Source organism: Apteryx mantelli, chromosome 2 (assembly GCF_036417845.1).
Source record: "Apteryx mantelli isolate bAptMan1 chromosome 2, bAptMan1.hap1, whole genome shotgun sequence".
Classification (NCBI taxonomy): Eukaryota; Metazoa; Chordata; class Aves; order Apterygiformes; family Apterygidae; genus Apteryx; species Apteryx mantelli.
In genome coordinates this window covers 83,666,628-83,689,180 of record NC_089979.1, presented here as the reverse complement: position 1 = coordinate 83,689,180, position 22,553 = coordinate 83,666,628, and the positions used below count along the sequence as shown (strand labels likewise).

Sequence of the window (22,553 nt, the reverse complement as noted above, 5' to 3'; positions counted from 1 at the left end):
TTGCTCTAGTTTTCTACAGCACGCATTATAATAGCATGTTTACTGGGTACTTTATAGAATAATACTACTACTCTCTCTAAAAATAATCTCAACAGAAAGGTTATTTTTTTAAACAAAATCCAAAAAACAAGGAAAGCTGGAAAGAATTCAAAGAGAATTGAGAACTGGGGGAAAAGTATCAGTTACACTGGGTATATTTGCTCTGAAATCATCAGAAAAATTTGATATAGAATTTCCACAATGGAGAAATTTCTTTTAAACATAATGAAATGAACTATTAAATAATGCAGTTGTTTAACATTATTTGCACTCATCCTAAAAGGCATTCAGACCTTCACTAGCTCTTTTTTTCTTTTTTTCCCCAGAGATTATGTCCTGTGCAGTATTCCCTTTGTTGCCAGATTTAACTGTCACAACTTTGAGACAGGTTTTACTCATCAGAGAGATTTTAATTAATTCACTTTCAGTTAATTCACTTATTTCAATTAATCCTTATGGTAACATTTAAAGCAACTCTCTTCTGTGATGCAAGATTTTGCACTGAGTTTTAATGAGAAATGTCACATTTAATTTTCTCAGGTATATTATCAGTTTGCAAGTTCTGAGCTATTGTGTGTTATTTAAAAGAGGAGAGAGGTGGAAAGGAAAAATGCACATCTCAATAAGAAAATTTCTGTGAGACTAGGAAAGATAAAGGGAGAACAAAGTGAAAAGGAAGCCTAACAAGTACTGCAAGATGAGGAGAGCTCTGAAATTCTCTTACTTGCTGAGAAGAAAGTGACAAACAAAAATGAAAAATCCACTCTGCATTGCATTTTCAGGTTAGATTCATTTACATCAACCTGATTCATTAGCCAAATGAAATAATAAAACCATTGCCTCCAGTTCTGTGAAGAAAGCCTATAATAGTTCCTTGCTGTTCAAGATCTTTTTTGGTCCCACTACTCTTTTAAGTAGAGCAGTAAGAGTTAAATTAAAATGAATAAAATTGTTAGGGTTCCTTTACACATCGCAGGTGAGACAATATCTATCACAGGATCAGGAATATGGTTTTCCAAGCCCCATACAATCATTGTGACTAAGTGATATTATCCTCAAGCTCCACAAACTAGTCATACAACAGAGGTGTTTCTTCATCACTAGACTTGCACCTTTTGCACAGTCGCAGCTTTTACTCATACAAAAGGGAGTATTCACACTCTGGAGAAGGGCAGGCAGGCTTGTCGCTGCCATCAACTCCTAGGATTTCTGCTGAGAAAGGCTGTTTCCTTTTCTATGGCATATTGTATGAGCATCAGAAGTTTTTACATAGGTGCATTGAGTCAACATGTGGATAACCAACCCCCCCTCCCTCCCGTTCCTGTCCTTAGCTGACGTTCAGAGAGCAAGGCAAGAAAGTTGCCACTTCATTAGACTGTTCCAGCTCCCACTTTGAAAGACCCACAAGCACTGAGCTACTGTGAACTAGAGACTAATTGAACTTCATACACCAAAGAGCTCTTGCATGAGCCAATATGTATGTTCCCTTCCAACCTTATTGTAATAAATACTGTCCCTATGACAGCTGCAGACAGAAAGTAGAGAGCTGGCATGGAAGCTGTGTTCTTGCTTACTGGCTACTTGGCCTTACACCTCCTATAAATGACTAGACATAAAAAAGACAGAAGGGAATTCTTGGGCTAAAGATAAAACAATCCTGATCTAAGCCTATGCTTTAAGGTAACCTTCATTAACGAAGTAGATATTAAGCAAAAAACATCCTTTGGTCCTAAGCCCTACCCAGCTTGATGTTGCACATGCCTGCACTCCTGCTTCCAATGAGCAATGTCTGTACACCAATCTAAGGCCTTAGGATGGAAATATATCGAATAAGATTTTCCTCAAACTTTTTCTTTAATGCATATATTCTTGGTGTTTTGTTTTTATTTTGTTTGGCTAATTCTGGAGCAGCAAATCTGTACTAAATATTGTGTAAAAAATTAGCTAGTTTCCAAAAAGATCTCTCTGTTCCACCATGGAATTGTCTAGGAAGCCTAACATGCTAAAACAAAACGTACCTTTCATTTACTGAAGTCAGAACAGCTTTTTGCATTTGAAAACTTTGTATTTCATTTTCTCTGTTTTGTTTTGTTTGTTTGTTTTTTAAGGAAAAATCACCACTAATTCTCATACCCTCTGCATTAATAACAACAGTCAAAGAGGTAATTAAGAAGCAATTTTTTTTAGCTAACAAGAATGTTTTTATTATAACATATATGGCTTCCTAAAGTATTTTAGGTATTAACCAAATAGCCATTAAAACAACATTAAGTTCTTACATATCTTAATACACAATTTGCATTGTACATAAACAGCATTAAATTATTTTCCTTTGAAACAAATGCAGAATACCATTAACATCAATGCTGCTTAGTTCCTTTTGCCTACTGTTGGTGGCTATATAAAAACACATTAAATAATATTGTCTTTGTTTACAAATAAAATCACTGTAATATGTAAAATGTTAAGAGCTAAGCTCTTCTGCCTCTATCATGCGTTCATTTTATTCTCATGAATAGCCTAAAGACTAAAGTATATGCATCTTCAGAACAGGTATAATTATGGGCAACAACAAATATACCACAGAGAATTGAGTGACAAAGTATGCCAACCAAGATATGGCAATAGCCAGTTAAGGTGGAGGGTATATATCAGAATTAAGGAATAAAAAACATTAAAAGAAGATTTTAATAATCTCTAAATCAATGATATCCATGATAATATAGTATTATGGTTAAATTTAATCCTGAGAAAGGGAGAAGAGAGGAGGAGAGAGAAAAGACATCCATATTTTTCATAGGCTTCTTTTTGCTTCAATAAACTACTGTTGAATCTGAACTGATGCTATATTTAAAGTTTTCGAACAATGAAGAACTAAGATGACGTAGATCAATCCTGAATTAATTTTGAATCCCAGTGAGGTCAATGGGGCTACTCATGTGATGGGTACATAGTCTAGGACAGACATATTGATAATTTGTAACCCTACAGGGATATTCAAAGTATCAGAGGTATATTTTTGAGAGCAGAGGTAGAATATGCATAAGTCTTTAAATTTAACTCACATTTTTATTTGCCCATCAAATTTAAGTCATTCATTTCATTAAGTTATAAAATCCATTATTCTAGAGAATAATATTCTCAAGAAAAATCCTAAAGATATACCAATTACTAAGTAGAGAAGATATAATTTAAACCATTAGGTACAATTACATAAGGAAATTTACCTTAATTTAATTGCTTTTGTATGAAGACCAGGTAGCTATATTTAAAATATGAATTAAATTTTCTACCAATAATAAGCAGCATCTTCTATTCTTCTGTCAGACTGCAAGATATCAAAGTAACCAAACTCGGAAATAAATCCTGGCAAGGGCCATTACAGGACATCACATTATGTGTATATAATCACTGGCCAAGGAAACTGTATTCCATATCTACTTTTAAAGGGTACAGAAAGAGCAAGAAGCCCATCTTGATCTCTGCTGCTACAGATTAAAAACCATCCTCCATATTAATTACTTTTCCTTGAAGTCTTAATTGCAGTTTTCAGTGATGTATTCTGTGTACTACATCACTGATTAAAAATTATGTGAACTGTGGTAGCTGGTTGATAGGCCCAGTCAAAACTTCTATAAAGCCTCTACGCAATTTGCTGGCATTTTCAAGGCATCAGAAGCAATGTCTCTCTAAATTGCTATACAGTATACCACATCTGTTATACTGTGCTTTTGAAAACAAAACAAAACAAAACATATCTCCTTGGCTCAGCATAAATTACTGCTTTATTATTTGTACTAAAAACCCCTATTCTTTTTGTTTTGTCTACAAAATTGCAGAGAGATTCTGCATCCTCTTTTCTCCATGGTTAGGCGCAGCTTCATGAAGATTTGGTTCTTCTTGCTCTGTACAATTTTAGTTCCTGCTTTCTTCTCTTTGCAGGAAAAAGAATTCTACACAGTATTTCCAAGAAAACTTTCTAATCCTCTTCTAGGATATGCAGCCTTACACGGCACTTGAAATAGTACATCTTGCCCCCTAATGTCTTTGTTTTCTATACATCGTCATTCCCTCTTCCTAGCAAACATCTCAGTACTTATGAAAGCCTTACAATTATTCTCAAAAAATAAGCTTTGTTTAATCCCATGCTTCTCTTTCATTGTCTCACTCCTCAGTGGTCCTCTAGCCATTACATCTATTTTACTTGGCTTTTACTAGCAAACATGCCACTCCCGACAGAGTGAATGGTCTGCAACACAACCCGACTTCCCTAAAGAGAGAAACAGGCCATCAGTTTCCTTATCTTCTAACTGCATTATTTATAGAGTTGACTCCTTATCCTTTTTGAATGACCTAAGACATCCTGCTGATTGCTAAGATATTTCCAAATTATGTCAGGAATCCTCTATGGAGCTGGTATTCTCAGTTGCATCAGCATAAGAAAACATAGTAATGTTCCTGCACAATAGTTCTCATAAGCAGCAGACAGTTTTAAAGAACAAAAGGAGTGGTGAGTTCTGTGACATTTTGCAAGCAAAAAATTAATAACACTTTAACAACGCATCCTTCCTGATTCCTTCCCCTCATAGATGGTTTTATCTGCTATTGAGCTTGTACCCATTTAGCCTCCTCTGCTGCTCAGTATACTCTATTTGTCATTTAAATTTAGCATTTCATAATTACCTGCACTTCATTAAAAGTTTTCCTAAATTTTAATAGCCCACCCTGGATCACTGCATTACTCTAACCATTCTTTTGATTTTCTTCCTAAAAATGGATTGTTTCATGACATTTTCTTAAATTCCCACTCTTTAAATATAAAAAATCATTAGAATCTCTCTCATTTTTTCTCCATTTCCTTTGTGACATCCTACACAATACATTCTTCATTTTTTTCACTCTGCCAAAATGTGATCAGCTGAAATTTCAGTATCATTTTCCATATATTTCCATGCTGTTATCATTTTATCATTTAAAACTAACTAGATAATTTATAACCATGATTGCCTAGGTAGTAACTGTTGTTAATTTTTATACTCAGTCCAAAATAGCACTTCCAGACTCCTGTATCCACACTATTATGGGTGTGCAAAACATTCATTTTATGAGTAGAAAAAATAAGAATTGAATTTTGCTCAGGGAATCACACTTCCTGAAGGTCCCATTTGTAATGGGATTAGCAAACATAAATCCGGATACTTGGATATTTTAATTTACACATATTCTATATCAAATGTCATACCCTAGAAAAGGATATGTAAAAGTTCTCATTGGAAGGTAGAGTTCTTAAGACAGAAAGAAGAAAGCTCTATACAACTTTCTCTACATATCTAATATAATGTATTCCTCTAATCACTATATTCTAGCATATGCCCTTCTAAATTATATATAATTACAAAACCAATTAAAGCATTTTAGGAAGAAAACCCCCAAAAACATTTTCATAACACAAAACAATTTCTAAATTTAGTGGGAGGAAAAAAAGTCCACTTCCTTTCCCAGCTGCTTTTGGATGAGGAAGAGAGAGAGAAAGTATTCTTCATGACCATCCCTCCTGTAACAGGTAACCACTTCAACAAATACTCAGAATGGCAATGTTACCAACTTCTCCTACAACATAGTGGTTCTGCCACTACAGTTTTACCCTGAAATATTTCAAAGCATGAAGTCTAATCACTATTTCCAGCCTTGTTATCTTAAAAAAAAAAGTCATTTGTCTGTTAAGAAAGGAAAAAGATTCTTTGGGGATTAAAAATAAATCAGAAATCACCAAAATAATGGAAATGAAGAACAGTATGATTACCCCAAGCCTCACAAAAAGAGGAAACAATATTTTCATGTCTTTCCACCACTGCATTGAGATATACATGTGGGCAAATTCAAAGAAAAGGTAGGCTGGAAGGAATAAAAGAAAAACCGTGAAGTAGAGAGAGCACACACCTTTCTGCCTACATGAAAATGATTCAAGAAAAGCTAACTCTGTATAGGACTGTATTGCCTGTAAATCAGGTGGCCTAATTACACTGTAGACCGAAGTGTTGAAAGTGGAAGGCACAGAGTATCAGTGTAAGCCAGCAGGAAAGAGCATGGCTTCTATACAACTAGGAAAAGGTGAATAAAAGAGATCAAGAGAATTGCAATGGAGCACTGAGGTTCTGTGTTTAATTTTTACATCTTCTTGGAAGTATCCTGAATTTTCTTTCTTGCAAATTTTAAGGTCCAAGCTACTTAAGTATTAGAGTTCAGGCAGTTACATCTCTTAGCTATGATTATTCTCTGCAACATAGGCTTCAAAAGTACAATATCAAGAATATCCCAGAATTCATCTTTTCCACCTAGATGTTTGCATGCAGTCAGTCTGGATATGCCTTTTAGCAGGCCAAGCCACCTAATTACACATTAATGCCTTTCTGAGCAATTAGATGTTTGCAGACATGTCAGGTATCTTGCACCTGCATTTCAACCCAAACTTCCAGGCTGTTGGGATGGACAGGAATCTAGTCTTTGAGAAGACAACGCAAGACTTTTGTTCTCAGACTTGAAGAGTGTAGCAACTGGTTGAGGGTCACACATTAAAAATTGCTACAGACCAAAATATAGTAAAAATGATGGCAACTGTTTCCCACAGCAACTCTGTCTTCCTTTAAACACTCTCAAACACATAGCTGTGAAATGATTCAGGAAACAGAAATAATATAGTTTGAGAAAGTAATAGGAAAAGGACTGAGGGGTTGGAGAATGATGTTTGCTTACTCCTAAGAAAAAAATGCTGCTTTGTCCATCAGGGACTAGAGATACATTGATTTTATAACTACATACTACCTCAAAACAGAAGGCACTGGAGGTTCTGATAAAATTTGCTATCACAGCCTTTTGTGTTCAGCATGTCTTTAATTATCTCCATGGACAAAAACACTTACAAATATAGGGCAAGGCTTCCAGCGGAAAGACATTTTAAAAGGGTAAACATCAACTTTTAACGTCTTAGAACTGTCTCCCTCATGGGTATTTTGTTGCAAGTCACCGATTTTCCCTTAGTATTACCCCTGGCTCTTCCTTGTTATCTGTGTATATAGGATATTTAAAAGGTCATCTGCATCTGATTTAAAAAAAAAAAAGAGAAAAGAATAGAAAAGAAAAAGCCCCTAAAGCATCCATCTTTGAATTGTTGTTGAAACTTGACTATTTATACATTTATCATTTCAAACAAGGTGTAGGTCAAACATTTCTAAAGCTCCCTTTTCTATTATGCTTTTTAATTCCTCCAGTGAATGGATGCACTGTGATGAAGGGGGCTCTACTTTTCCTGAGCTATGACTTTGAATATAAATCCTCCCTTCCCATTCTTCTTTACTGATCCCTGTCATAAGAATCTGCTCCAGTTCAAAATTCAACCACACTGCCACAGAGCTGATTCCCTACACCTGATAGGGGAGGCATTTTCTGCTCAATGAGATATTCACATCAGATACTGTGCCTGCACTTTCAATTTAAAATCTTCAGTCTCTCCATGGCACCAAAGGTCTTTACAAAAAAAAGAGCTATGGCAATCAAACGCTTCAGGCATCAAAATACAGAAGTTTTTAAAAGGGTTAGTAAGTCCTCTTCTTACCACAACAGCGACACTTCAGGCGGATCTCACTTTTTGTCCCAGTTGATGGGAAAACCTTTGAAACTATGACTATATGCTCCTTTGTATTATCCTCTCCAAAATCAGTATTTTCGGTGGCTGCTAGTTCAGACAGAAAACTGAAGTGAGATGCAAGTCTTTATGAATATATTCCCATATTCTGCTTTCCCTAGAATAAGGTAATTTTTGAAGTCCATTCAAAACTCCTGACCAGGATGGTTTCCAGCTTTCCTTTCTTTGAGGAAATTACTTTACCTAATCTTTCCTTAAAATTCACTGCTTCTGCAGCAATGGTAACTCTATACACTTTAAGTCTTAGCTAATCTTTATTCTTTTGTACCAACAGAACATGGACTTTCAGGAAAACTCCTTATCTTTTCATCTCTGTGATGTTGCCAAATTCTGTGTTAATTATGTCTCATTGGATTACAGACTGAAGCAATACTATAAACTTGATAGAAGAGAATATTTAATTCCAATAAAGGTCAAATTAACTAGAGAACAAGGAACATCAGCGGCTTTGTTACTTAACATCTTTATAAATAAATGGATGGTAAGATGCCCAGGGCTCTATTCACACTTTTGTTAAACACTCTGCTCTTGCTGAGGTGTCTAAAAGCAATGCCACTTTGGGGAAGGCTGTCTTTCAGACCTTATTCAGTTAAGGGCTCAGGATCCTCCTTCAGATAATAGTTCTGTGGTATATCATTTGCAGTTGTCCACAGCATCAGTATCCATACAGACAGTTACTTAAAAGAGAAAGATGGGCTATATATATATATATTGTTCTTGGAATGTGTTATGTACGCATCCATTCCCAATACTCCAAGTCCTTTCCTCAGAAGCCTGTCTCTGCTGGGATTCTTGGACTGGGAGGAACTAAGTGAGGTTGGCATGTTCTGCTCTTCGTATCATCAGAAGTAAAGGATGGATTTAGAAGTATGCAATTATGGATACTGCCAGGACGATCCTTTCTAGTAAGAGTTCTAGTATGGCACACCCAAGATTATATATAAATTTACATATAAACAACACATTCTAAAGGAAAAACAGTTACAACTAAGGATACTGTCTTTATATTATATTTCACTCTATATTGCTTAATATATGATAAATTGTCTTTTGAGATACTAAAAAAACACTGCAGTCTAACTAACAACTCCAATCTCTGAAAGTATGGTGAAAGTATTCTGAAAAATTCACTACAGTTGATCCTTTATACTGTACAATTACTGCGATGAGAAATTGTTTGAAAAAGTCATTATCTCAGCAAAGTAGGAAAAGTATCTACAAGAAAGAAGCAAATGGTAAGATCTGAGGAAATAAAAAGGAAAGAAAATAAACTTCAATATGGATGAAGAATTTATTTGAGAATGACTATAAATTACGATATTGTTGGTACACAGTACCAGTACACAGTCCTTCAGGTGACAACTGTTAGAATATATTTTTTAGATTTAAAGGAAAAATGCTATTAAAGAGTTTTCTCTGGATGTATTCAGGATAAAATCAAATTTTCAGAACACAACCGAAAATTAGTCATGCCTTGTAATTGCACCACTTTCTTAGAAAAATTAATGAATGGTCCTTGAACCAAGATACTAATAAAAAGAGAGAAAAACTGTGAAATAGCCTTCAGCATACAAAGAAAGAATAATAGAGTATACATAGACTTTCCGTGCAGTTAAAACAGAAAGGAAATATTAACCATAATTCTAAAATCAAATCTGAATAACATGGCTTTTCTCATATGAGTTTTAAGTTTCATTTTGAACATTCCTGTGTTGTTTCTCTCGAATTCTGAAAAATAGCTTTTCCCAGAATTACTGTTTCCTAGTATATTTTTATAAATATAGTTCAATAAATTGTGTAATACATACATAGGTCTGGTTTCCTATACTGCTCTTTATGGCTTCAAATTTTATTATAAACTGCCATTGTAAATATTATTTAATAATGCAATACAAACACAGATTCTGAATATACAAGATAGTCGTAAAGTTATTCTATACTTTTCATTTCTATCCTCAGAATGCTGCATATTGCACAAAGGAAAGGTCAACAATGCTCCTTTCTTAAAATAATAATATTGCCCTGAAATGATCAGTGAATGCCCAGAAGCCATCAATAAATACTTGGCTGTTGACACTATGCTACCATTTTAGAACCATGGTTGACTTAAACAAGAAACTCTCCAGTTGTTACTGCATTAGGTATCCCATTCATTCATCGAGCCTACTGCTATACATTGTTGTAATGTTATTTCAGTAGAATCTTCTGAAACTGACCGAAACAGTGAATAAATCAATATATAAATTGCATTCTGAATTGCAGACACTGGTTTCAAGGGCAATGTGATATTCAATAGTTTTGGGGTTCTCTTGACAGATACAAAAATGCAAAACAAGAAACTTAAAAACAAACACACACATGAGCTCTGCAAGCAAGCAGACACAAATTCACAAATCCAAATGTATCTAGTACTCCAGATTTTGAATTTCTGCCAATCCTTTCACTGATGTATTTGTCATCTGACTATGATTCCCAATTTAAAAAATCATGCTTAGTCCTTATTCTTGACTGAAACCTCACCTTGATAAACATTCTTTCCTAGTCGCTGGCCATGAATGATTTATTTCTATCTTATGCTTCTTCTGAATGCACTTTATTTACAAACAGCATCTCCAAACATATGGCAGGGAAACTAACAGGAAGGTGTCACTTTATTTCACCTACCCAAACATTTGGGTTTGGAGAAAACCACATAAAAAGAACCATCCAGAAACTCCAGCCAGCCAGATCTATGGATGTTCAGACAATTTCCTCTAATTTTGATTGATTTTCTCTACTTTTGCTAAACAGTTGTTTGTGCTAACTTTTTCTTCCCAGCCACTTTACTTCAAATTCCTTCTTTGTCTAGCAACTTGGTCTATTTTCTTCTGCCCTGCTGTCACACCTTTTTCTTAAATGTTTTCCGTCTTCACTTTACTCTGAGTTCAAGTTCCTCTCTTACATCCACTTAATCCCTTTCTGTTGCAGCCCAGAAAATATGATTTTTGCCATTGCTAGTAAAAGGCCACAAACAGGCTTCGTACTGACCTGACAGTGAAAGGTCTCAGGACTGGTTTGGGCTTCCCTTGGCCTCAGTTTCTCTGCCACCGGCAAAGAGGCAGATGCTGACACCTGGTCGCAGACGTGCCTTCCCCTGCTCCTCCAGTCTTTCTTAGAGAAATCAGAGGTTGACCATACCACCCCGATGGGCATCAGAAGGGTGAGTGATAGATACTAGACAGTTTATGCACTACAATTTTAATTATTAATGATTTTTTCCATAATAATTTGAGAACTTGGTCTATTAGACTGCTAAAATATTAATTACAGTAACACTAAAGTCCTAGTTCCACATACGAAGTCTTTTCCTTCTTGGCATAAAAAGATTTTGAATGTGCAACTCTCTCTATGCAAACATGATGCTATCATACTGTTCATTTTACATGTGTTTTCTACATTCTTCCCAAATCTGACAGAAACTGACTATAGGTCAGTTTTAGATACGTAGGTTAATTTTAAGATTTCTTGCTCAAATGAGCAACTTTTTTGCTCTACCCAGAGCAAAAAAGTGAAAATGCAGTCTTAACTGCTCCTCAATTTTATTCCCAGTTCTGTATTTATATTTACCAATTTACTTACCTTTACTTACTCTGCAGTTGCAAACATTTCTTATTTTCTGTCAACCAAGGTACATACTGTGTTTAACAACATCTCTCTCTCTTTTTCTAACATAGATTAATTAGTCTATAAAACTTTTATCCTTTTTCCTTCTATTTTCTCTGAAAAGTCTTACTTCAGTCATCATGACAGCAAGAAAATTATTGATTAATATCACTCACATTCAAAGGGATGATGGGGAACATAAATATTCAAAAATAATGAAATAAAAACAGTTATCACCAGGGTGTCCTCTAACATGTTCACTTTAAAACATACTGCTCTTTTGAAGGAGACTAAAGTATTTGAATTTCAGGGTACCCTGCAAACCTGTTTATTTCCTGGGATTTTTGGGAGCAATATGCTCCCAAATACAATGGCATAGTGTTTTGCTACAATGACACTTATTATTTTGTAGGCAAGGCCAATTTTCTTTAGCCATTAGTCTGACCTGGATTGAGGAACTAGTGCTAGTTTCACTTTGGAAGCATGAATTTACAACTGACAAGTACATGAAATAAAAATACAGAATATTTTTAAGGCTCTCAGTATTCTTCAGGAACTTCTTTATTATTCAAATACTAGTACTGAAATTACAGACACAAAGCAACAAATAATAAATGGAAACAAAAAGGCAATTTACTGCACATAAGGTTGTCCCTCTTAAGTTTCTATTTCCTATTTAAATTTCCTGTAAATTTTAATAGGGATCTTCTTTCTCAGGGGGGAAAAAAGGGGGGGAGGGGGGAAAGAAACATTTCTAACTCTTCCAAGGAAGGATTTATTTGAATAAATCTATTTTCTTCCTTTTTCCAGCATTTAATGGTGATATCATTGTCAGAACAATTGGTCTTTGGGAGAATTTATAAACAGAAATCAAATAAACTGCTAGGATAATTGTCCCCTAATATCCTCATAGACAAGTTGATGAAGTACATACTAGGTAAGTGGACAGTGAGGTGGATCGAAACCTGACTGAACTGCAAGGCTCAGAGGGTTGTGATGAGTGGCATGAAGTCCTGCTGGAGGCCAGTCACTAGTTTGAGTACCCCAGGGGTTAATACTGGGGCCCATACTCTTTAACCTCTTCATTAATGACCAGGGTGATAGGACAGAGCGCACTATCAGCAAGTTTGCAGATGATAGGAAACTGGGAAGAGTGCACCAGAGGTTGCACTGCCATTCAGAGGGACCTCAACAGGCTGGAGAAACGGGCTGACAGGAACCTTATGAAGGAACCTCAACAAAGGCAACTGCAGAGTCCTGCACTTGGGGAGTAATAACTCCATGCACCATACAGACTGGGGGCTGCCCTGCTGGAAAGCAGCTCTGCAGAGAAGGACCTGGCGATCCTGGGGGGACAAGAAATTGAACAAGCAATGCGCCCTTGTGGCAAAGAAGGCCAATGGTCTCCTGGGCTGCAGGAAAAAGCATAGCCAGCAGATTGAGGGAAGTAATTATTTCCCTCTACTCAGTGCTGATGAGACCACATCTAGAGTACTGTGTCTAGTGCTGGGCTGTCCAGTACAAGAAAGACCTGGACTTACTGGAGAGAATCCAGTGGAGGGCCACAAAGACGATTAAGGGACTGAAGCATGTCTCATATGAGAGGAGACTGAGAGAGCTGGGACTGTTCAGCCTGGACAAGAGAAGGCTCAGGGGGATCTTGTTGATGTGTACAAGTAGCTGATTAGAGGGTGTAAAGAGGATAGAGCCAGACTCTTCTGAGCAGTGTCCAGTGAAAGGACAAGAGGCAATGAACACAAATTGAAACACAGGAAATTCCATTTAAACACAAAAGAAACTTTTTTTTTACTTTGACTGTGGTTGAACACTGGAACAGGCTGTCCAGAGAGATTCTGGAGTCTCCATCCTTGGAGATACCTAAAACTGGACTGCACATGGCCAGTGGCCTGCTGTAGCTTACCCTGCTTCGAGAAGGGAGGCTGGACTAGACAACTTCCAGAGGTCTCTTCCAATCTCAGTGATTGTGTCATTCTGTGTTTTTCAACAAGGCAGCATTTCTCCACATTAATTTACAAGTTAAAAAGTGTGTTCATATGAAAACTTGGGTTATAGAAAATGAAATTTATTTTCTTATCACTATCCACTGATGGTAACTGGTATTCATGACTGCTGGTGGTAGCTTCCACTTACCAGCGAATTACCATTTTGAATGAATTCAGCACTTCCTTTCCTCTTTGTATATCATTGTGGCATTACACCTTATACTTATTAAGAGTTTCCTGGCAAAATGTAAGTGTTGACTGAAAATAATTTGAAGGATACTTCCAGACAGTAGGTGTCCAGTGTATTATGCAGTCATATGAGCATTTCTGCTGACTTCTCTTGTATTTCACTTCTTAACCACCTGTTTTCTATCATGTGGTTGTTAAGGAAGTTCACTCCCAGTTCACTTTCAGTTTCCTGAAATTCTGGGAGAGTTAGCAACACTGAATATTTTTTTCTTTAAAATAAACTGCATTGCTCAAATATAAGCACAGAAAGAGAGTCTACATTGTCTTGCATGAAATACAAAATGTTCAAAGAGAAATAACTGAAAAAGATTTTATAATAAATTTTAAAATACTACATTCTGATACAGAAGATAAATTGAGAAGGCTACTGGTAGAAATAACGTGCTAAAGAAAACAAATTTGTCAAATGTCTATTTCATTCAAATGTTTCTGAATAACTTTAGCTAGCAAACTTCTTTCTTACTACTTTTAGAGATTCTAACACCACAAACAATAGAAATATAACTATTGCCTGGAAATCTGCTTCTTATGCATGAGAATAAAATGTAGAAACTGGAGCTTTGTAGAAAGATAAGTAAACTTGAAAATAATACAGAAATTACAAACCTTAATATTTACCTACCTTGCCTACATACTGATAATCAGATCCTGTGTATTCCTCTAAAAGGAAAAACTGGTTCCACATCCAGCCTCGCTTCTGGCGGTGAAGCACTTTTCCATCACTCCCTAATGCATGTCCCACAAAGCTTTTGGGTTTGAGATCAGGAGTCCATCTGAACAGCATTTCTGTAGAGCAGGGATGCAGCAGCCACATCCAGAGCAGCAAAAGTAACAGGACTCGCTTTATTGTCATAGCTCTCCACTGCTGATGCTCTCTGAGCCAGTCAGTGATGGAGTCAACAGCTCTGTTTTCCTTGACTTGCTTTCTTATGGCTCTAGTTGCTGATGCAGCCAAGCAGTTTCCAGCACTTCATCTCTGATCTGTACATAGTAAACAAATCCTGAAAGCAAACAGAAAAGAGACAATCTAAGTTGAAATGCTTCCCCTCCTACTGTACATTGAAGCTGCAAAATCTTACGACACAGAAAGCAACTTGATCATGAATATAAAGGTTATCTTGCAAACTTGGGATAATGAGAATGTTCCAAATGTTAGGTAGCTGCTTTCAAAATACTTCATAAAAAAGAGTAAGAATGCACTGAGATGACCATCTATTTTCCCATTAAAATCTTTTGATTTAGGAGCTTCTAGGAGTGTTCTTTATATAGACTAGGGGATTAATACTGCTAGAACTTGCACATTAAATACTCCAGACTTTACTTCAGATGTTTTCCACCTGATTTGATTTACAAGAAATCCAGTGTTTTATTAAGCTTACTATCAAGAGGCCTGAAAGTCTAACACTAAGCAGTTTTAGAAATGAGGAAATGGTAAAACACCAGTTTTAGCATCTCTGGGGCATTTTAAATAGCAAAAGAGAAAATCATATGCATCAGAAGAAATACAATATGACAAGAAGCAAACTTTTAAATAGAAAAACTTCTTGAGATGGTGTTCCTGCAATATGCGATTGCAAGAGTGATGCAAACTCAGCCTTAAAATGAAGAAAGTATTTAATAAATAAGGCCTGTATTGCAAGTATCCTAAACAGTTTTAGTTTTGCAGAGTACTTAAATGCATCTCACCATGGGAAGCATTATAGCAGAGAAGAAAAAAAAAAATCTCCAAACTCATTTTTTTTTCCTCTCCACCTTTTTTTTGTATCTTGTTTTCCTCCTTCTAACAGAACTGTGAAAAGTTTGTATCTCAGCAAGACAAATTCAGCCAGGTTCTCCTTATATTTTCACTTGGCATCAGCCACACATGCATTGTTTCCATCCCAGCTTTTGCTTTCTTTTGTTTTGAAACATTAGTTGGAATCTTTTCAAAGGTTTAAAAGTAAATCCTTGCAGGATTTCTTCTGATTTGTTTGAGTATCCAAACCAGGAAAAAAAAATCACAATAAAAACTTCCAAAAACTCAAATCACCAATCAAGTGCATTCCAAAGCATTCAATTAATTTAAATTATTTTAACAGTAAATATAAATCATCAAAAAGTATAATGGGGTTACTACAAATATCATTGCATACTGAATACAGATTAGTTTATAGAGAGCACAGACTAAGTATACTCAGATATACCAAACACCTAATAGCGTGAATTATACACCATAACTTTTACTTTCTTTCTGCTCATTTCCTTTTTGTACTTTTCAAATACTCTTGCCATCTATTCAGCCTCATCTGTTTGTTCACTGACTTTCTGCCATGCAAGTTCTGCATGCTGCGTGGTGGTTATGTTACGATGGAAGAGCAGGGAGGAAGGCTGCCTTGCCCTGCGGCAGCTCCAGGGCTGTGGGGTGCAGTGGTGGCCTCCAGGAGAAGCTGGAAGCAGGGCATCTTCACTGTGAAAGGAAGCTTCTGCTACCAAGAGGAATGGAGAAGCTGGTTTCCATTAGGAAACAGACCCACTGCCCACCTTCAGAGGTGACAGAAAGATCCTTTCCTACAGATCCAAGCAAATTTGTACAGAGCTTGAGCAAGACATGGGAAATTGCTGGGCTAGAAAGCAAAACCAGAGGAAAGGACCAACCCTACAGAAGCACAGAGAAGATGTATTTTCAACTTTTTTTCCAACCATTCTCTGCTAGCAGATTAGAGATTTTTTCCTACTTTGAAGGAGTTACCTTATTATATTTTGTGTGTGTGCTTTAATAAGTTCTACCTTAAAGTCTGGAAACCATTCCTTAGCTTTTGATGTATTTACGTTGAAGAAAAGTTCGAGAAAACTACAATGCATTGTCCAGTCCAATTTGGGGTTCTGCCATCTGTATTTTATAGAGATAACTTTAAAAAATATATAACTAGTAAAACTATTTCTAAAGTAATTTGTATTATTAAACAGAATAACAACACTACTTTTTTATTTCTTCCTCATTTATGTTTTCTACTCTTATTTATTATTTATATATAAGAAACCAAATTTTCCCGAGAGACATCATTTAATCACAAATCTACTGGGTTGTATGTACGAACACAAGGCAGCTTTAACAATGACTTCAGTGGGACTAAGGTTAGACATTTATCTGTGTGTTCCACAAGAATAATCTTCTTATGTATAAGAAACATCATATACTTCTGAGCGTTAGTAACACACTCTGTACACATACTAAATCTTTCATATGTTACACACGTAACAAAACAAAAGATACTACAGAAGTTTTCTTACGCGGTTGTTCTTTAAAGAGAAAGTTTAGTCGTGCATTTTGGAACCAGTATCTTTTAGCAGTCTCCCCAGTCTCTGCTGTGTGGGAAATATGACTAAATAGTGAGAGTGTATGTTTTGTCTTCTTCATAGTGTATACTTTCTGACCATTTTAATGAGGTATTTTTTCTCACATTTACAGAAAAGAATACAAACAGACTGTGGTTAACACATCTTTGTATGTTCTTCCACATGCGGCAGAAAACTTCAAGTAGTAACAATCTGGGGTGGGTTTCCTCATCTTCACTGATTTCGATAGCACAGTAAGATTGCATGCAGCAACTCTGTGTATTCTCCAGTTTCGATAACATGACACCATGACTTACTACCATCTTATATATTCTTGATTATTCAAAGCAGAGCTATGTAAAACTTTCAGAGATTCTTCCTGTGTTTGGGACTTGATATTGACCTGCTCCTCAAGGCATTTCGAACAAAAGCCTGTGTCGATTAAAAGGGTTTGGGATGAAACCTCAGGGGCTTAGGGTGAAAATGTGGTCTTCCACTTTGGATATTATCTATCACAATCCACAATTACATTCTTTTGAATCAAAGATACAGAGTCCCCTGAATGTAATTTACTCTCAGATACTTAAAAATGTTTCTTCTCAAAGATATTATGAATTTCAAAGCTGAAATGAGGTCTTCATGATCTTACTAGTTTCCCTAAAAATTGTAAAGTTATTGGATAGTTTGAAAAGGAGATACATTTTCTTTCTTTTGGTCTCTCTTTTCTTCTCTTTTTTTTCTGCCTTCCTGTTGTCATCAGTATATATATTGCACTATTCACACATTATTATTTGATGTAGAAGCGCTGTTAAATTCCTCTTGGGAAATAATGTTTCAGTATTAGGGGTTGTTATTGAATTTCCTTCTTGTTAAATTAGGTCAGCGGAATGAAAGCTCAGATGAAATTTGTTAAAGTTACAAAAGTAGCTAATGTACACGGACTTGGCAAGCAAGGCTGCTTAATGGATGTGCATACCAGCAAGGTTTTTTCCTCCTTTGAGACTCCTATTGGAGTTCAGCTTCCTGTCTTAAATGCAATGAGTTTGACAGTCATCTACGCTAAAGTGATAACATTTACCTTTAAAAATAAGCTAGCAAACAAGAAACCCACATGGCAGTAAAAGGATTGACTACCCAAAGAGTCATTAAATAAAAAGCACTGGAAAAAAAATGTTTGAAGAGAATTAGATGAAGGAAACTTTTCAGTATATAAATACAGAAAACAGACAGAAGTACCAGTTCTGTAATACATATCTTGCATTTTGTGCTACCATGCCAGGGCTAGAACAATGAAGAAGATAGGAAGAAAGGAAGACAAATTTATCATCTGTTTTTTAACTCCCTAGAAAACTAATTGGAATAATTCCTAAATTCTGGTGAATCCTTTTTGTTTTTTAATCTTAGAAAAGGATCTGTAAACTTATCAGAAAAGTAATAGTTTTGTTTGGCTTTAGGTTAGTATTTATTTATTTATTTTTAACAGCACTGAAATAATTTTAAATGAGATTAGATAGTTTTAAATAAAACTATTTAACTGGTCTTTCTCCTCAGATCTCTTGCTCTCTCTTTCTCCACAGGATCACTTCTCCACTTTTTCCCACAATAGAAAAGAAACAAAGAAAAAAACTTCAATCTTTCTGTAACCTATCAAATACATGCTAAGATTCCATATTTATGTGTAATATCCGTCTAAATTAAATCAAACCCACTACAGAGGAACATTCTGCCCAGCTCTGCTCTTGCTTACACAAGCTTTTGGTTTGTTGGCTTTTTTTTTTTTAAATGAGTTTTCTTGGAATGATTTCCAGTATGAAAGAGGAATCAGAATTACTAGCAAGAATAATCTTCACTGAAGCTATTAATCATTTCACCATTATCTCAGCTAACAAATTAAAAACAAGCATGCAGTTTCCACAGGTTAATTGCTTCTCTATCTCTCAGAATTTAGAAAAGAGCATTTAAAGCAACTGTAATTGTATTCCTATGACTCCAAATGTAATTTTCTCAAAATGTGAAAAATAATATATTTTGCTTCCCCCAGCCATGCAAACTCCTAATGCTTGATATCAAAATCCACACCTCAGTGACAGCACTGATGCTAAAACATACTTCAGAGCATTTGAAACTCATGATATTTAACAGCTACATAAGATGTCCCATTAATGCCTTTAATTGATCTAGTATACAAAGTTATCTTCTTATCAGTCAGACTCCTGTTTACTGTTTGCTCCTAGCTGTTCTTCTTTTACAGCCGAGATGTTGGGTTTTTTTAGAAAACTATTTCCTAAATTATTTCCTCTTTTTGCCTGTCTTTCTCCATTAATGCTCAATTGCCTTTAAAAATCAGCAGAATTAAATTTAAAATAAAAACTTTAATATGGATCAAAAGCTTATCTATTTTTTTTTTAGTGTAGAAATTTTCTAAAACTGACGTCTTTCCCCTGACAACCAACATTACCCAGCAAAAGAGCTTACACGGGATAGCTGCTAACCTGGATTTTCGTTCAAGACAAATTGTCAAGACATTTTTGTTTGGTCAAACATGAACTGAATTTTAAGTGTGAAACATTTCAATTAGCTTATTAAAAGTTATTTGTGCACTGTCATATTATCTCCATTTCTGTTTTAACTGGGCACCATTGACTATTCACATCTGTGAATATTTTTGTTTACTTTATTACTGTATTTCTGAAGTCCCAGAAGAAGATATTTTCTGAACAGAAAATGCTTTGTGACAAATTAGGTTAAATTATGTTGGAATTTTATGATGAGAAAAATCCTTAATTCTACTATAGAAGACAATGGAGTCTGTTCTTGAGCTGTAGCGGTGTAATGTCTCTGACTTCAATAGCACTATCTTGGCAAGGCCACAGCGAGAAACATTCGTTATTTTCTGCTCCATTTCCCCAATCCCTTGAGCCTCTCCCCAGCCTCCAGTATAGAACTGCCACCACGGGCTGCAGACCTGCTTTCAAACTGGCTGCAGCCAACAGAGGTCCGACATCTATCTGCTACCATTTTGATTTTCTCCTTCAAAAGGACAACTTGGTAAGTTCCTCAGCTCTTTCCATTTCAGATCTGACTCTCAGTTTAAGCAGTCATGACAATTTCAAAACTGTGGCTTGATTTTGAACTAATCATCTGATCTGTTTAATAAGCTAGTAGAAATGGAAGTAGGAGGGTAGCTAAGTGCAGAAATGCTTCATTTCTCCATCAGTCTCAGAAGAGCCTCAAGCTCTTAGATAATTTAGTTTTAACTTTTTTGCCATATTCTTATTAAAAAAAGGGAAGAAAATTTTAATGCTCTAGAGCACAGTATGATGAAACATGTACTTGAAACAGACACCTGTGCAGGAGACTCTTTTACAAAATACAACAAAATATTTTCCTCTTATAGTGTAGCTTATCCCTTAAGGGGAAAAAAAGACAACACTTTTTATAAAGGTTTGTTCAAGAGTGCTTGAAGCAAACAAATGAGTTCTTTCAAATGATCAGTTCTTAGTGGACTCTAATCTTATCATTCCTTGTATTACAGATTTATGTTCCTGGTTTTATCTATTATATCCCAATGAAGTTGCCTACAGCCATTCACAATGTAATTGCCCAGTTCAGACTAAGAAGATAATTGGTAAATTGTCAATAAACTGCTCATTTTGTAGCTTCCAGCAGAACACTTATACAGTGCAGTGACTTACAGTTATTAAATTACAACATGAGTTTGTAAAGTAGTCAGCTATACCTTTGAACTTTAGAATTCAATCCTCTTTATGAAGTCCTGAAACCCTTGATCTACCTAGGAATTTGACTCAAGCATGCAAAGTTTGATACTAAACTAAGAAAATCTAACTTATGTTTCAGAAGAGGGATGTGGGGTGTTATATAAATATATATAAAATATATATATATAAAATAACCCCAAGCTGACATCAAGATGGAGGAGGAAGAAAGCTAAACACCCTGCTTCTCCAAGTGTAGAGGGGGAAGAAACTCCCACTGAGAACATCGCACTCCTCCCTGAAAAGTTCTTTGGATGCTGACGGCTGATCATAACCCCTTCCCCCTTCTTCCTGATGAAGGCTAAAACTGTCTGTCTTAGGACACAGTGGGACATTGACAGGGTGAGCAGAACACCAGAGAAAAGGGAGTAGATAGTTGTAAGTTTTCTTGCATAAAATTTTGACTATTTATTAATGATATTTTCTGAATTAATTAGATAACTTGTATACCTAACAATAATTTTTAGCTCTCTATATATGCTGCCTTCAGTTTTTCCCAACAAGACATTGAGCGTAAAACACTATAATAGTAATTCATCATTTACACATTGACATCTAAATTTATCTTTGTTCCTAAAATTTTGGGAGAGAAGTGATACATGCAACAGTGAGAAAGCGGTAGTAGCCTTGTGAAACGGTGACTCGTGGACATGCAAAGTGATTTAAATCTCCATCACTTCTGTTCCCTATCAGATCCCCATAACATTTCATTCCTTGCTGCATCCTGTTCTCCCTACTGTCTATCGTGGTACAACTTTGTCCAATGCCTCATCCTTTCTGAATATATATGCTGAGTGAACTTCCATAGATCTTGGTAACTGTTCACTATTTTTCGTATTATTTGGATGAAGAAGTAAAGAATACATTTATTAAATCTATAAACAGCAAAAAGGCAGAATTTAAATTCAAAATATTCTTGAAAAACTACAGTAGTTTTCTGAAATACGTAGGATTTGATTTAATAAAGACCATATTTAGCCAATAAACTGCACAAGATAGGAAGAAACTGCCCACACGGAAGTTCTGGAGAAAATAATTGAGGAATGAGAGTATCTCAAATGAAGAATGAGAGTATTTCAGCAATCTCAACACCATGGATTATTTTATCACTCACCTTTTAAAACACAAAATATAACTCACCCATATGTGAAGGTGAAGAGTGAACAAGATACCTTTCTTAAGAAACACGATATATGTACAAGATATGTGAACAAGATACCTTTCTTAAGAAACACGATATATGTACAAGATATGTGAACAAGAGCACCTTTCTTAAGAAACATGAAGTAATCCTTCCTCTCCTCTCAGCTTCATTCCAAATGCTGTGTTCAGGTTTGAACATCACAATATCAAGATGTAAATAATCAGAAATTCAGGTCAGTAATAAAATGTTAAAAAAAAAAAAAAAAGTTATTTCTGAGGGAAGACCAAATACTCATATTTTTCTAGTCCGGAGGTGGAAAACAAAAAGATGGAGAAGAAGGCAATATAGTGTTTTTCAGAACCAGAAATGCTGTTGCAAAAAGAAATTATTCCCCATGGCCTCCACAAACAAGCAATTGTTTTCAATCACAACAAGGAAGATTTAGGTTAAGCACTAGGAAAAAATTTCAGATCTATTTGTAGGGGTAGTTTGCAGCTGAAATGATATGAAATTAAAGATTCTGAAGAACAGGTTGAACAGACTGCTTTCAGGAATGGATTGCTTACAGTGGGTATGTCCAGACTGCTGGTCCAGAGGATTTCTTGAGGTCTTTCTCAGCTTCATTCTGCAAAATTCTCTTCCATCTTTTTCCATGCACCTATTTCTCTTTGTTATATCTCTCC

The 22,553-nt window shown here is 35.6% G+C and overlaps 1 protein-coding gene across 1 annotated transcript in view; it reads right to left on the bottom strand.

The window, feature by feature from the left end:
- CDH10 (cadherin 10) overlaps window positions 1-22,553 on the bottom strand; it is a 100,840-nt gene that overhangs the window by 46,310 nt on the left and 31,977 nt on the right. The window contains exon 3 of the mRNA XM_013952901.2: window positions 14,258-14,636. Within this exon, the coding sequence (XP_013808355.2) occupies window positions 14,258-14,488 (231 nt within the window). The 5' untranslated portion in view covers window positions 14,489-14,636. The remainder of the gene's footprint in view (window positions 1-14,257; window positions 14,637-22,553) is intronic.